The sequence below is a fragment of the Sinocyclocheilus anshuiensis genome, unplaced genomic scaffold, assembly GCF_001515605.1.
Source record: "Sinocyclocheilus anshuiensis isolate Anshui unplaced genomic scaffold, SAMN03320099.WGS_v1.1 scaffold417, whole genome shotgun sequence".
NCBI classification, from domain to species: Eukaryota; Metazoa; Chordata; class Actinopteri; order Cypriniformes; family Cyprinidae; genus Sinocyclocheilus; species Sinocyclocheilus anshuiensis.
Window position 1 is genome coordinate 590,498 of NW_015537953.1, and position 17,529 is coordinate 608,026.

Here is a 17,529-nt window from a genome sequence, read left to right on the forward strand (position 1 = left end):
GGGGAGTGAAAAAGTTCATTTTAAACCCTGATTGGTTGATATAAACGTTATTTAATATTGTGGAATTTCAGGAGAGCTGCAGTATGATTTCTATCCTCTAGAGGGAGATGTTGAAGCGGCGACAGGAGGTCTTCGCTTTCGAGGGCTTTGTGAGAATCATCTCACTAGAAAGTCATGTCTGTGAATCAGTGTAGCCTATTGTCTGTAATAGAGACAAGACTGTTTTAAGTACTTCTTTAAGTTATACATTTCAGAAGCACTAATATGTCGTTGTGCAAAAAAATAAATAAAACGTCAGACATCCGTCATGTTAAACAATTGTTAGCCTATTTCCTTCTTGTGTGGGCTGTAGGGGAGGAGTCAGCACAGAATGGATGGGAGGGACGGGGGTCATGCTAAAAATGTCCCCAGTAATCGGTCATTCATTATGAGTGACAACGAAACTGCCTCGAAGCTTAGAACGGTAGTTAAGCCGTCGCTTTCATTAGCCTGTTTCCTCTGTAACATCCACTAGACCCGCCGGGATTGCGTTTATTCATCACTCTCAGAGCGCATTATTTTGCGCACTATTACGCAGCAGCTCCAGAAGATGGATGTGAACTTCAAAATCTACGGCTTTTTGACATGTATCCTCCAGGCACTTCTGCTGTCATCGGCCACCCTGGAACCGTTCGACCTGCTTCATGATAACGGAGTGGAGGCTTTTTATAAAGGAGACTATGGCAATGTGGTGCGGTACATGGAGAGCGCGCTGAAGAGTTTCTCTGAAGTGCGCCAGACCCGAATCAGATGCAGGCTGAAATGCAGTGACCAGCATCGCTTTGACAGCTTTCTGACTGATAAGATTTTTGAAGTGATCCTCTATAGAGGGCATTGTTTAAATCAATGCATTGAGGGAAAAATTGGAGCCCAATCCATGCATAAAATTAGCGAGGATGCCATTCAAGATTTCAATCGAAGAAATCCCTATAACTACCTGCAACTTGCCTACAGAAAAGTGAGTACAAGTTTTATAGACGTGGCAGGGCAAGGTTCCATACAGTGTACAGTGAGGTGCCCACATAGTATTTTGGGCATCATGTGAGTACTTCAACGTTTGAATTTAACATTCCTGAGCATCAATATATATCTGTTCTAACGTTCGAATTGAACATTGTGCGTTCGAATGAAACGCGTTGAATGTCAACATTTTTAGTCAACGTTATGCATGTTCAGGTCATTCAAATCGATAATTTCGGCGTGTTAATTTATGTTTGGATCAAATGTTTATGCGTGTTATATTCGAACGTTCAAATTAAACCGGTCAAAAGCGCCTATGCTGGCCAGTTGTCTGTGTAGGCAGCAGCTCACAAGCTTAAGACACACCGCCTTCGTTTTCTGTTAGTCGCCCTCGTAAATAAATTAAAATTGAAATTTGTGGTACGAAATGCTCGTTACGCAATTCTGAGAGCTACTGTAGCAGAGGAAAATTCTAGAACGTTTGTGTGTGCCGGTTTCACCTTCAAACGATTCACATGCATTTTAGTCCTCCCCCAACCTAATGTTACAATGGCGCAGGGTTTAAAGTGTGCGATACGTAACTGCAAAGAGAGGCCATACACAGTTTTTGACTATTAAGCCAAAAAATAAAATCATAGTTCCTGCAAAATACCATAGTAAGTAAAGTTGTAAATCTGTGGTAATGTTATATTAGCCACTTTCACAAACTACTAAATCAAGAATATTATACAAAACAACAAAAAGATTCTGTAAGCTTTTTTAATCAATGAAAAAAACAATTTTTTACAGGTTTACAGATATTACAACATTTGTAGAAGTTTTTACATAATATTTCAGTTTCTTTCCATGTGGGATTTCATTTTTTTTAATGCTTTTTTTCTTTCAGTTTTTGTGGAAACTATATTACCATAGTAAATGTTGTGAGGTAGTTGATACCTTTTAGGTGTTTTAGCAGGCTGTCAGGATCATATTGTAAATACAGAGCTTTGATGTTTTAAAGGAATAGTTCAACCAAAAATGAGAATTTGCTGAAAACTTACTCACCCTTAGGTCATCCAAGATGTAGATGAGTTTATTTCTTAAATGGGAACAGATTTGGAGAAATTTTGCATTTTATCACTTGCTCACCAGTGGATCCTAAGTGAATGGGTGCCGTCAGAATGAGAGTCCAAACAGCTGATAAAAACATCACAATAATCCACAATTAATCCACATGACCCTAATCTTGTGAAGTGGAAAGCTGTATATTTGTAAAAAGAAAAAAACAATACATCATTAAAGTAACTTTAGCTGTTGCTTTTGGCTAAAAATATTTTAAAATATATTTGGCTAAAAAGTCCTTACCCTATTGTCCTCTCACATCAAAATCCACCAACATAATTGTTTAGAAATGTTTTTGCGTATAAGTTATCTTGATCTGTGCATATTTCTCTCCTGATTCAGACAAAATGACTTGTTCACTGGTAAAAAAATATATATATATATATATATACAGACATGCAGCTTTTGGTTTCACAAAATGGACTGGAGTGGTGTGGATTATTGTGATGGTTTTAGCAGCTGTTTGGACTCTCATTCTGACGGCACCCATTCACTGCAGAGGATTCATTGGTGAGCAAGTGATGCAATTATACATTTCTCCAAATCTGTTCTGATAAAGAAACAAACTCATCAATATCTTAGATGGCTTAAGGGTGAGTACATGTTCAGCAAATTTACATTTTTGGTTGAAAATGTATTGAATATTCAATAGGCCCTTACAGACAACTATTCTGGAGAGTGTTTTGTATGTCGTAAGTCTTCAACTTAAAATCCTAAAATGATTGAGATATTTAAAACAGTGCTTGGACAGCAGTCCAGACAGATGGGAACAGAGCATGACATTCTGAGAGTGGTGGTCTGTGTGAGCCAAATCAGACTCGTGCCTTTGCCCAGGGACGGAAAGTGATTAATAGAGAGAGAAGAGCAGCAGATGAAGTCAGCACAGTTCTACCGATGACCAGGCGAGAGATCAGACACATTCCTGTCAGCACTCCTGCTCGGTCAGTGTCATAAAGAGATGTCTATATGTGTATATATGGGGTGATATTTGTGAAAATATATAACATTCCACTGCTCTTTGATATTTTAACCACATGGCCCTCTTTCCCATCATATTCCTGGCATAATGAGGCTTTTTTCGGCCTGGACGAAGGGGAAACAGGCGCCAACTGTTACTTCATTGACAAGTCTGTGTGTTTGTGTTCCTCGGTCAATCAGCATTTATCTAGGCAAATATTTTGTTTTCCTCTTAAAGTGTGTTTGCTGTTCTGAAAGGAAAGGCAGCAGCTTGTTTTGGGTAATGAAAGGGTGAGTTTTGTGCCAGCAGTCGTGCCCCCTGTTGCTCTGTCATTGGTTAGTTCCTTTCGCATCAAAAGAACGAATCAGAGAAAGATCAAAGCTCAGCAAAAATGCCTGTTTTCCTCGCATTGTGGACAGATTGTCACGTGTAAAGCGACTGAGGGTTCACTTTAATTGTGAACTGGGGCAGACAGACAGGGAAATGGTTTTCTGCACCGTTTCATTGTACACTGTCGCTGCTGAGTCATATTTTACCGTTATGAATGCCAGTCTGAATTGAATTTGGTGTGATACAAAAGCAAAATTTTCTTTGCAAAATCACATCTTGCTGTTGTATTGTGCTCACGGACTTGCATAAAAAAATAGCATGAGATGTGTAGTCCGATTCAAGCACAGACAGCTCTTTTGAGCTGACTTTTGAAAGTTGTTCAATACGATTTAAAATAATCACCTTAAGTTACCGGTTTGAATCTGTGTGATGAATCGTGCACTGAATTAATCACTGAATCAGTAACAGGTTGACAGGTAACAGGTGTCGAAATAAATGAGTATTTTACTCAACAACCAATATTTTATGATTATTTCAAGTGTCAAAGAGCCTATATGCAGATATCACAAATTTAAGTGGTTTCAACTTTTTAACGTTTTAAAGTTGTTTTTATTTACCAAATAACTATTAGACCACAGCAATAAAAACTCTTAGAATAATAAAAAAAAGATTGCAAATATTTATTAGTAAAGTATTATTATTATCTTTATTTTGAGCTATATCTGTTAAAATGATACAGTATTTACTAAATAACTATTCTTCTTCTTCTTCTCATTGATATTATTATTATTTATGCCATCACATTGCTGCAAAGTTTTAAATTAATAATAATAATAATTTTATTTTTATTCATGCCATCATAATTTGTTACAAAGTTGTAAATAATAATAATTATTATTATTATTTTATGCCATTATATTGCTACAAAGTTTTAAATTATAATATTTAAAATTAAAATAATTTATAATTTAAATGAAAATAAATTTAAAATATTTTATGCCATCATATTGCTACAAAGTTTTAAGTCAGGGGTGCCCAAACTCGGTCCTGGAGGGCCCAGGCTCTTCTGTCCTGAAGAGTTTAGCTCCAACCCCAATTAAACACACCTGAACCTGTTTTAAGTTATAATAATTTAAAATTAAATAATTTATCATTTAAAATTAAAATCAAATCAAAATAATTAAAATAATGTATCATTTAAAACTATTATTATTTTTATGCCAGCATACTGCTACAAAGTTTTAAATTATTATTATTATTATTATTTATGTGATCATATTGCTACGAAGTTTAACATGGTAATTCTATAAATTAATATTCTTATTTAATATTGATATTGAGCTATATCTAACTGTTAAATGTGAAAAAGACTATGCATTTCTCACTTTTATTAGTAGACCTAATCAATTTGTAATTAAGGAAATAGTCTTTTTTTCCCCCAAATCATTTATTGTGTCTCTAAAATGATATATTTTGAAACTCAGAAGTTTAGTGTCCCAGCTGTGACCTCAGTGTCGCTGTTATTGTCTTTCATTATTTTCAGAACCTTAAAAAGCCCAACCGATATCTATTGTAATACAACCAATGCAAGAACAGATAACATCATGGAAAAACCCTGAATTGCACTGTGCCAGCATCGTATCACATTCTTTCCACCATTAGCCTATTTTCCTCATCATCAACTCGGCAGAATTTAATATACAGTGATTAAGAAGATATCCAGTCATAGTTTATGATAAAACCCCACCGTATATGTTTTCCTTTTAATAAGCTAAATGACTGCCAAAGCTTGTCATTCTAGCTATGCAAGCACTTGAATACTAAGCAAACGGTGCACCTGTGTGTGTGTGTGTGTGTGTGTGTGTGTGTCGGGTTTCCCCAGCCGCTCGGCGTGGTTCGGTTCGTGCCCATCAACACACTCAGGCCAGACAGCATGGCAATTCCTCTGCCAAACATTTTCTGCATGACCGACTCTAAGCGGATACCAGCGCAGCAGGAATGTGTGGGCATATTGCCTTATTTCGTTGCACAATAAGTGGCCCAGCCTGGGATTATGATGAAGAAAACACGACAACTGAATTGCATGTGCTTCCAAGAGACTGTAAATTCTGCAAGATCGAGCTACTTCGTCGAGCAGATGCGTATCTCACGGGGGGCTTTGTTTTCCAGATCACAAGCCAGAATTTTGTACTTGACCGAGAGTGGAGATAAACAACAAGTCTTTGGTTTAGATAGCTACTCCAGCTCGCTGATATACAGTACAAGTCTTGATTTACGTCGCATATTCCACTTTATCGGTGGATCTTCTTTGATTTAGGCCCTCGTAAAACTGCGTCAGATATAATGCGACTCCATAAAGATAGAATAGCCTGGCTTGCCTTGGTTTTAGGAGTCCTGCGGGGTCACAGGAAAGACCTAGAGCTGTTGGGCAAAGCTGATGAATGAAAAGACTCTTGGGGGAATTTTGGCAAAGCCTGAGAAAGAGTGGAAAACGGGATGCGGCAGCCAAGCAAACATCTGTTTGCTCTGACAAACGGCTGTCCGCAGTCTGGAACAGTGTTCCTCTATCGCACTTGGCTTCTCTTGCGCTTATTTTGAATGAAATTATGGCTTCCTTCTGAGTCTATGAAGAACAGTGTTTAGTATTACAAATGTTTATCAAAAATTTGAAGACAGCTGGTTTTCTGAGAGCAAAGTCGTCATAGTGTGGTAAAAGGTCGTCTTGAAACTCAAGGGCCCCACTGTGGTTTCTGTATCTGTTAAAGTGTGTTTATTCATATTTAGAGCAAACGCTTCGATTTTTTGCAGTGCACCTCTGCCTGCATAGAAAAGTGACAGGAAATCCATCAAAATAATAGCTCTGCATTTGGTGCACGTGTGTCAGTGAAGAGGAAATCATTTCTATTTTGGTCATCTGAGACCATGTCCAGTTTTAACCTTCTTAATCTTGCATGTAGTATCTGGCAGACAGAGTGAATTAAAGGAATAATTCGCTCGAAAATTAAAATTCAGTTCTCACTCTGAGACTGACTTTTGTCCTTAGGAAGTAAAAGATGTTTTGCAGAATGTCCATGCTGCTCTTTTCCATACAGCTAAAACATATGACACCAGCATAGGCGTAGCTTGACGTTTGAACTTGGGGAACTTGAAACCAAGCCAGTCGATTTGGTCAGTCAAACTTTTAAAAACATTTGAGCATTTCTGTAGAAAACGTACAAATTCACACTCCGTGTACCATTTAAGCAGTTTTACTGATGTCTTAGAGCCGCAGCAAGCGCGTGAGGTTGCCATGGCAACCAGATACATTGCAAGCGAATTACTTGTAAAGTCTGCGCTGTCTATTTTTGCAGCGCTAGCAATAAACACGTCGAATAGAATGCACTATATACATGTTTGCCAACAGAATCGCAAAGTACACTAAGCAAATCAACGAGTGAATTCCCCACTGCTTTAAAACAGATAGCTATTGGACGTGATTCAAGTTAAACGCACAAAAGCAGGCACACAAAAACATATTTAGTAACGTTAAATCTTACTGAAAATGGCTGATTAAGCAGTTTATATTCTGAACAATATTTCCAGGTTTTGTTCTGTGTGCAATAAATTACATTTGGTTGTAAATGGTCCTTTTCCTGACATAAATGTAAAAGACTGAGCTGCTAATGGAGCGCCAGGGTTTTTTTGGAAAAATTCTGGATTTTGACATCAAGATTTCAAAAGCTTGTGGCTTGAAAAGGCTTAAAGATAGAGATCTAATGTAAATTAGAAAACGCAATTTTGCGACTTTGGCGCTTAGAGGGTTAAGTGTCTGAAAACATTAAATATATTCTTTTGAAGTATATTATTTTTGTAACAAGTACTCTTTTTGTAATAAAAAATATACTAAAGTGTACTTCTTTTTCACAAGAGATGCTCCAAAAGTACCATAAAAGCAGTCTTTATTACTTATGCATTATACAAGTTTTTTGTAGTCATATGATAGTTTTTATGAGGAATATGCCAACATTTAAGTAGTCATTTACTTAAATGGTGTTTGATGTCATTGGCATGCCAAAAATACGCAAATGAAATAACACACAACGCTATTGTTTGGCTATAGAAGACTTGGACTGTTTTTCTTCTTCTTTATGATGCTTTTTTTGTCCATTTTGAAGTTTGACGGCTTCAGAAAGGAGCAGGAAGAACATTCTGCAAACATCTCCTTTTGTGTTCCACAAAAACTTTTTTTTTTAACCCACAGACACCCATAAAAATAAGTCTTATTTGCACTAAATACGTCATGGCAAGTAAAGTATGCATTATTTACATGCGTCTTTTTATTACTTGCAGTAATTCAGCATAACCTCTTGGGCCACACACCGTCCACAGCAATGAAAAAAAAAAAAAACACAATCTACTACACAAGTTTTAAACAGTTTTTTTTTTCTTAAGATGTTCATTGCTTCATCTCTTTCATCTCCTCATCTACAGCACGTCTTCATTGTCTCTTTCATAAATGACAAGCAAAAGTTGGCTTTGTTTTCCAGGACCCTGCAATGACCTGGAACAAACTCCACTACATGTCTGCATCTGTTTGTAACAGGACACCTCCACAGTAACTCACTGCTCACATTGGTGTCAACAAATACCTGAGCGGCAAGCTAGTGTACTGTCATATGGGGATGTAGAGCACTGTTGGAAGGAGGGTTGGATGTCAGGAGCACATGTGAATGCGGAAAAACGTTCAGTCATGTCATTTTTTTGGACACAATCATAATCCTATTCAAGTCATTGCACAGTTTTTTTGCCAGATGATGAGATCTTTCATTGCTCATTTTATTGACACTATTGCTGCGTCCCAATTCGCCTACTTATACTATGCCCTAAAAGTATGTACTCTTTTTGTGAAGAAAAAGTACATACTTTTGAGTATGTAGAAGAATAGTAGGCAAGCTTTGGGACATACTACTTCGTCATAACTGCGTCTTTACGCTCTGTTGCTTAGTTACATACATTCTGTCACTGTTTAAACTGCCCTGTCAATCATCTTATCACAGTTAACATCATCCACATTTCGTTTAATTTGATTTCCTATCATATTGGAGAGAAATTAAGAGGTACGTTGATCTGCCAGTCGCGGGCGGGTCTATCATGCCGAGAACTCTGCTCATGTGTTTGTATAATGATGCATTTAAAAGTTAATGACCAAAAGTATCATTAAAAAAGTTCACAGTGTTGCCGCAGATGAAATATAACGTGGATAACATTCAATTTATATTTTTTTCATCAGGTTAGACATTTATTATTTATCACTCAAATCCGTTTATCTACCTGTCCGTTGGTCGCGTATATCCACCATGTTTGTAGTTTTTTTTTAACACTTTTAATGCGTGTTTGTAGTTCTAATTGAATACTCGTCCACCGCTCAATGTGTTGTGGGCAATATTAGCCATTAGAGTGTGCATCGATCTGCACTTACAATTCTAACCGGAAGTGGAGGACCATCCGGGAATCTTTGGCATACTTTTTTAAACATACTATGATTTGGGACATACTAATTCTATTTTCGAATACTATTTAGGACGGATAGTATGCGAATTGGGATGCAGCATATATGTTATTTGCTTATGCAGTAATTCACTGGGAACAGTTTGTTTGAAGTTCTTCTGTTGGTTTAAATGTACTTTCTTCCATTTTCTTCCATTTTACCACTTAAGTTTAAGACAATTGCTCAGTATGAACTCAGGATTTTTAGACGGCCCAATGGGGAGGCCTGATTTCAGTCTCAACTCTTCAGACCTCTACTGAAGGTCAGATGTATGGTTAGTGGGGTAAAGTACACTGCTCCATTGTTGGCGAATGGTTACACTGGAGAGCATATTGGCCTTCTAATCACTTTGCCCTGCACTTTCACTCTCTCATGTATTTAATCTTGTGGGATTTGACTAAAAGCTGAGGAGGTCTCAGGTTCGCTACATAAATAAACCTCACTAGTCTCTCCAGCGTTGAAACGTGTCAAAGTACTTTCCTGGAAAGTTGGACATGTGAGCGCCACACCACTGAGTGCTGTTTCATTGTATCTGCATTTCATGTTAGTGGTGCATGTTAAGAGAAGCATAACATTTTGCTTATTGGTGGGGGGGGACATAAAAAGGAAATGATGTCAAAAAGAGGACACCTGCAGACCTTCATGACTGAATGCGAAGGTCAGGAAGTCTCAAATAAAATATAAAATATCAGATAATTAGAATTTTTTATGGAAAGAAAAAGTTAGTTCAGGCTGTAAAATATCATGTTGCTTCACTCCAAAAAGAAATGTAATGATATGATATATATATATATATATATATATATTTATATAAGCCGTTTATGAGAATAATGATGAAGCTATATAAACGTATTTAAGATGTAAGAAAAATTTTATTACTTTTTAGTTGAATTTTGACATTTTTTACAGAGCCAGTAAATTAAACTTAGATTGAAATTACTATAAAATGGTTTACATTTTTTTTCAAAACCACATGAAACCAGAGTACAGATACACACACACACACACACACTATAGATAGATAGATAGATAGATAGATAGATAGATATTTACTATGAGTTCCCTATTCTCACTGTAACATACCATATTATAAGCCATAAAATACACTTTTGGAAACTTTTTTGTTAAGTATATGTAAGTATGTATGTATTTAATTTTATTATTTTGTCTAAAAGTTCAAGAAGCTGTTCCATTTTTAAAAAATATATATTTTCTTAAAAATAAGTCAGGATTTACAGCCTAAGATTTAAGATTTGTCTCTTCCCCCCCCCACCCCCACCCCCCTCTCTATCATGCTATTGTAGGCAAATATTATTTTACAGAACCTGTCTAGTTTTTTTGGGTTGTCTTGGTGTAGTGTAAGCATGCTGAGATATGTGCAGAGTACATGTGAAAATCATCCGGGGTTTGGTATCATTTAACAAATGAAAGTACACGTTCCTACACTTGTGGTAGACCAACTTTAAACACAGACAGTGTGTAGTCTCAGCATGTCTGCTGAGATGATGATGTCGGCTAATAGTTGTGAAGACTCAGGCTCCCGCAGGATGTGACTCATGTGTATAATTGCTGGAAGCCACATTCTAGCCTGCTGGTTCAGTAGTTGAAGAAACAGGGCTTCCATTCACAGACCCTGTGACGTCGACCACTAAACTGTGGAAACTGAAGTAAGTGTGATTCATGAACTGTGGAAGCTCAGGTCATGTCCCATGTTACATTATGAACTGCCCTAAAGACTACAATTCTCGTGTCATTTATTTTTCCGGGTCTTAATATGGAAAAGTCAATTTGGTATTTGAATCTTGTTCATTTTCTTGTACGTTCTTGTCATGGGCGTGCTCAACATCGCTTTAATCATTACTTTCCTCAACTCTGACATAAACATGTTTCCCAACTGAAATTCCACCAATCATTTCTCAGCTTGGGGGTCACACCTCCCGACCACAATTACTCTATTTGTTTTCTGCAACTTCTGTGGAATTATCAAATCACCTTAGTAAATTGCAGAGAGGGAGATTCCGACACTTGTTGGCTTTTGAAGTCACTTGTTCGTGCTTGAATTGTGTGCAATAAAACAACGGAAAGTGTTTTTTTTTTTTTGGACTACTCTTGAGTGGTCTTCAATGTTAAATCTTCACACATAGAAACTCAATAGGGGCTTTTTGGAAAGGCACGGTATTGAGATGCAGGTTAAACCTGCAACTTTTGTTCCATTAAAGCATATTTAATCTGTGCTGTCATAGCAGTAGAAACCGCAGGCGCTTCATCAAAACATCAACACAAAGATCATCCAGCTACAGACCGCTGAACATTAGTTGTGTAAATGCATTACTGTAAACACGATCTTTGTTTAGGCAAACGGAGGGACTAGTCAAATTAATGTACAGATGTGGTTCCAGCTGCTGTCGAACTTGTTTTGAACCTGGAACTTGTCTTTTAAGATGAATCATTCACTCGCTTCCCTAAGTCATTTGTTCTTATATATGCATTAAGAAAGAATATCGAGTTCATCTTTAATTTAAAAGAAAATCGCTGATACCGTGTCAGATTCTGGTTCCTAATGATTATGATGACTGATGACACAGATGTGAAGCGTGATGCAAAATTCAAAGCAGAAAGCATTGTTTATAAATCTGTTTTTGATTTACAAATGTTCACTCTATTATTATATCAAGCAGGGTAAATTTGAATCATATTGGTCTTTGTGGTTTTAATGTCATTATCATGGGCAATACATTGAGACATGTGTCTGAGACAACTGCAGCTGTTTGTAATGTGAAGAAGGGGTTTACTTTAGGTCCAAACCATCTGGAACAGTCTTCCAGAGCACTATCAGTTGGCATTTAAAGTTGTGTACACTCTTCATAAAGTCTTACCGCTCCACACAGAACCTGGATATTGGCTTGATATCCGTGAATATTTGGTCCATCCCTTTCTGATCCTTCCAAAGATAACTTTACAAACAGTTTCTAAGCCAACGGTGATACAAATAAAGATTTTAATGACTAGTTGGGAGCTCTGCGTGGTGGCTCTGGCTATATCTTCATGAAGAAGTAATTTTTATAGGCGGCGTTGATGAAATTTGCTTTGTTCTGTGGGTATTTAGAGCAGATGGCTGGCTGATAGTAGTCCAGGCCTAGAGGAACTCTGCAGGGGGTTCATGGGTTACATGTGCCTCAAGTGTGTCCGCTGATTGAGTTATTTGGCATGTGGCATCAATTAAAGAGCTGGAGTGTGCGTATGAAATTACCAGTTTGAGACCGCTTTGGTTTATGGAGTTCTCTTAATACTCAAGTCTCTTAGTCGGCTGGTTGTATACTTACAACACTGCAAATGCTGGACATTCTTTCTTATTAGTCCTTTCAGAAAAATTATGTTAGAGATGTATGTGCTTGTCAATGGGAACCATTGGTTCTTTTTGCTCAAACATGCATATGAGGTGCTCTATCACTTGTTTTCTGCAAGACATATTACAACCCCGCAGCAAAAACACCTAAAGGTATTAGTATCCCATTTCCTACCTTGGTTGTATGCATGGTCTCAATGCTCTGTCACCTTGTAGTTAACAGGAGCTACCTTCATCCCAGGATGCTGCTGGAAATGTATTATAAAAGTTTTTGTGATCTCATTGATGGTGCAGGCAGAATTTCCTTCTTCGAAGACCATTTCTATGAATTTCCAAACTTTGTAACAGAGCCACAGAGGGTTTCACATCAATTTGAGTGCTTATTCTCACACCATGTTAGCACAAAAGAAGTGCTGGAATCTGGTGTTTAATGTCATAGGTGTGTTTTTAATCATTGTTCTGTCCGTTGGAAACACACACCAGAATCTCAGAGTCCTTTAACTTGAGTTCACCGAGGCTCTCATGGCCTCAAACTTCTGGTGTCTCAATGAGATTTGACATGTTTGAGAAAGCTCTCCTGCAAAGCACTGCAGGTTTAGGACAGGCTAAAGTTTCAGTCCTTGTTTATAAAAAAACTTTTATCTTTGCCTTCAACTGTATTCGTACACTATATAAGTATTGTATAAGTATTACAATAAGTATTGTAATGCTAATGGTTTTTATGGGTTATTATTAGGGTTGGGTATCGTTAGAAATTTTCCGGTTCCGATTCCGGTTCCATTTAACTTTTTTTTTTTTTTTTTTTTTTACCTGAATTGAATGTGGTGTTGCTGGAAGGTAGTAAGTAATGTTGAGTAATGCATGTGCTTCAAATTTTATGTTTTTTTTACACTATCATTAACATTTTGCTTTTCAAGCAGGAATAAGCTGGTTGGCCAAATAGTCCCTTGAGGGCTAAGACACTTGTTCATTTCCCTAAATTAATGAAATAGTATACTTATAACCATGTATACACACTGCATAAAGCCCCTATTTTACAAATAATAATGCAGTCAGGAGATGGTGTGATGCAATGAGTGGTTTCCACATTTTTAAACATTTAAAATGCATGAAAATATTTTCTATCACTTTGTTTATCACTCTTGAAATGACCTGTACACTAAATAATCTAACCCTCATACTTACATAACAATAGCAGTCTATTTATTTAGTTGTCCAAGTTGAAGTCAGTATGTATATTAATGATAATATGGGACAAATATAATGTAATTTAGTGGCGGCAGGAGCTGCGTGCTGCCAGTACATGTACAGTCAGACAAAACAACGTGCACATTTATCAAAGATGCGAGTGCGCGTACAGTCATGGAAAACGATGTGTTCGGCAGTTAAAGACGCGGAGTGTCTGTGGAGTGCGCGTCATGGGAAACAATGTGCTCAGTAATTAAAGAGGCAGGGCGGCGTTTCTGTTTTTTGGTTTGTGACATCTTTTACGGGAAACGCCGGCGCAAGGTTGCTCACAGCGCTTGGTCACGTGTCGCACCAGAACCGTTTTCGGAACCAAAACTTAGAAATTGCTTACGGCTCCGGTTCTTTTAAAAAAACAGAACTTATCGGTTCCCAACCCTAGTTATTATCTACTCAAAAAAAAAAACAAATGCCAAATGTTAATATGCCCAAATGAGATTTGAGAGCTACACAGAAAAGGTCCCTTTTTGGTCCCTTTCTCTCTGAACTTTTCCTTTAAGTCTCACCCAAGAGCTGTCAGGGAAGAACATGGAAATTTGCTTTGAAAACAATTACCGCAGCCCCTGGGCTTTGCACAGAAGCCAAGTATTATGTCAGCCTGTAACTATAGCTTACTTTGACTTACCGTTTGGAGTGCCAGTGAAAGTCAAAGAATTTAACGTCAAGCATTCAGCTGTCACCTGCACTGTAATTAAGTACACCCTGCTGCAATTGCCCTAGTGGGAACATCAGCCATTACCTCACTAATGTTTTTCCTGCATGTTTCCCAAGATTTTACAGTATGTCCTATCTAGTTTTCTCTCAATTCCAAAACCACAGACCAATTATTTCATTCCTAAAACTACCTGTCACCCTTTTCCTATACTCCCCGGTCTCGTTTCAGCCACTTGGATGGTAGTTAAGATTGACTTTTGACAGGGAGTTACGTGAAAGGTTAGGGGGAATCATTCCTTCCTCTCCATGCCATGCCATGTACATGACAACTCCCAATTCCTGATGACTGACTTAGTCAACTTTCTGACTGGGGTTTGATGGCATCTAGATCTCTTGGGAGGTGTGTGGCAAGGGATTGTTTGACAACGGATGTGCCTTCCTTTCAGTAGAGAAGGTAACTCAATACTCCCATCTGCACTTCCCACACATTGGCTGCCCTGCATTCTGAACCCTTTGGAATCTTAAAGCACTCCCAGGGGTTGATTTAAGACGAAAATTGCTTGCTTTAGCAGTCATTAATACGTACACCAAAGGTGTGAGCTTAAGAAGTGCATAAATATTTGAAACAGGCAACCTATCCCTGGACAACATCCCTTGATCCTTGTAATACAGTTGAGTGATTTATATGAACTGTATTTCTAGGTCAGGTCCTTTGAGTTCTATGAGGAAATTTCAAGAGTTTGCAACCAGAAAGACATGGATGACATGGACTTTTTTCCACATTAGCTTTCTAGACCAACCAGTGAGATCCTACATCAGGGTTTATGAGGGTGATCTCACAATCCAGAAATAACTGTATTGTATCCCTCTTTCAATCACACCATCAGTCAAGTTTAACCCAACTAAGTTTACTAATCATTCCATCCTTCTACTGTCGCAGCCACAATGTTGCTTGTGGCTGTGGTTCGATATTAAGAAGCACTTCAATGGTGAGGTCATAATGGCATTTCATATCATACTAATTATACCGGTGATGACATGCCATCTGGCTTTGCGTCACTCTTGGCTTATTCTGGAAGCTTAATTAACCCACTGACCAGGCCTCTGGGTGCGCTTGCCTTAAGCGTAACCGAGTGTATACAGTACTTCCATTCTGTAAACTCCAAATGCTTATTTTCCTTTTTTCAGGAATACAGACACCCTGTGTTTTCTATTACCATACCCGCTAATAGAGTCCATGTTTAAATATGTTTATTAAATATGTATATAACTTTAGATGCACTTCAATGCGTCATCGTGCCTACGGTCACGTTTAAGTAGTTCCTGCATGGCCCACTAATAAAAACGATTGAGTGAGTCTCAAAACCTTTAGGACATATGGTACATTACTCCCGTCCGAGACATCTATATTGAATCATGATGTTACGTAGCATGTTTTTCCGTTTTCTATTATTGCCTACAGATTATTGGCTCCAGCGGCTACTTGTTTTACAGCCCCTAAGGGCAACATCCCAGAATCAGCATGGAATGAATCCAAGGGGTCGTATTTTATTTATTACTGCAGCATTTGAGGATTGAATATGCTCTAACTTAAAGCTACACCTGTGTAGAAAGCCCAGCCTGTACTTAAGTCTTTCCTGTATAACTGGCCAGAAAGCAAATAGCACAGGACCGTCAGAGATTTTTGGTCTGGATCATACCTTGCTGTCAGAATTGGGTGGATGATGTAAATGCATGCTAGTCTGCAACCACAGACATGTGCTCTCTCATTGTTTGCCAGCAGACTTGTGTAGGACCAATGTTTGATCACGAGTCTCCCAGAAATTGCTGAGAGCATGCATTGTGTTTCCAGTTAAAGTGTGTGAAGCTGGAAAGCATTTGTGTTGAATCCACTGTCACACTCACTTAAGTGTAGACTGGATGCAGTTCTGGTAGAATCATTAGACTCGCTGTTCTGGGAGACCTGTTTTTGGGTGCAATGTTTTAGAGGCACGAGAGAGCGATAAGAGTTCTCTCTGACTATTTTAAACACATGCTTGTGCAATGTTTGCTTGACACACTCCTAAATGTTAATGTTAGCGGCTTCTCGACACCTTTTTTCTGAGGTTCACCTATCATGTCCCTGTTAAACAAGAATTACCTAACCTAAGGTGGTTTGCTGGTCTTAGCTGATTTAAGCTGGTCTGATCAAGTCCCAAAAAAGCCTTTAATACATTCAAACCAGCAAAGCAGACCAACTTTACCAGGCTGGGAAACAAGCTAAGCTGGCAAACCTTCTTAAGGTGTTTTTTTAATAGTCTTCAAAGTTCTTGTAATGGTGCAAAACTATGAAGAAAATAGATCATACAATGCTGATTCCAGTAGTTTGATGTTAACATTTTGCTAAGCTAAAAACAAAATACTTTAAGCAAAAAAACATAATCCACACAAATATGGTCATATGGTCCAATATTTAGCTCATTTTATCAATACTTAATCATACTTATTACGTGCTGAATGAAATCGACCAACCCGATCTCAAGGCAATTCGTATATATTTTACGAGGTGGCAAATTTGTAGGAATTCATATGAATGACCACCCCTAACCCCGCCCCTAAACCTACCCCTGACAGAAATCGTACAAAATTATGAGTATGAGTGAGGTCGTATGAATTTGTATGAATTATCCACCTTGTAAAATATGTACGATTTGGTCTTGAGATAGCATTGAATCGACCCATTTCTCTTGACTCGTGCCATCTTGAATGAATATTTTCAATAAGCTTGTTGTTGCTGTTTCAGAAGTCAGTTTAAATAAGGTATCCTATAAGATAGCATAATGTTCCCTATATATGGAACAAGCTTTGTCTTGTGAGCATGTCTATGATGACTTACAATACTACTGTAAGTAGGCAGCTCACTAGGTTTTGGAGCACTTTAGAGCATTTATTTCCTTTAGAGCACTTATTTCTAGGGATGCACCGATACCACTTTTTCCAGTACTCGACCGATACCGATACTTTTATTTTTGGTACTTGCCGATACCGAGTACCGATACCGATATTTTTATTGTATTTGTACATTTTTAAAATATGGGGTACAGAAACCAAGAGTATGTATAATGTTAGTTGGTTAACTTAATTTATCAAATAGATACAGTCAAACCAAAATTTATTCAGACACCTTCAACATTTCTCACATTATCACAGTTTATTTGCTATAGTTTAGAAAATGGTAATAAAATACGACAAGAACTCAGAGTTAAACTGTGTCAGAACAAATTCTAGTCTAATCTAATGTTAGATAACTTTGATAGAAAGGCATGTAATGGATTACAATCAACCCAAAATTATTCAGACAGCTGTTAGTATGACAGTATTTACACAACT

The 17,529-nt window shown here is 37.7% G+C and overlaps 1 protein-coding gene across 1 annotated transcript in view; it reads left to right on the plus strand.

The window, feature by feature from the left end:
- The first annotated feature begins 589 nt into the window (after positions 1 to 589).
- The window catches only part of LOC107664742 (prolyl 3-hydroxylase 2-like), a 54,819-nt gene continuing 37,879 nt past the window's right edge, over positions 590 to 17,529 (plus strand). Inside the window, exon 1 of the mRNA XM_016455392.1 lies at positions 590 to 997. Coding sequence (XP_016310878.1) covers positions 590 to 997 — 408 coding nt within the window. The remainder of the gene's footprint in view (positions 998 to 17,529) is intronic.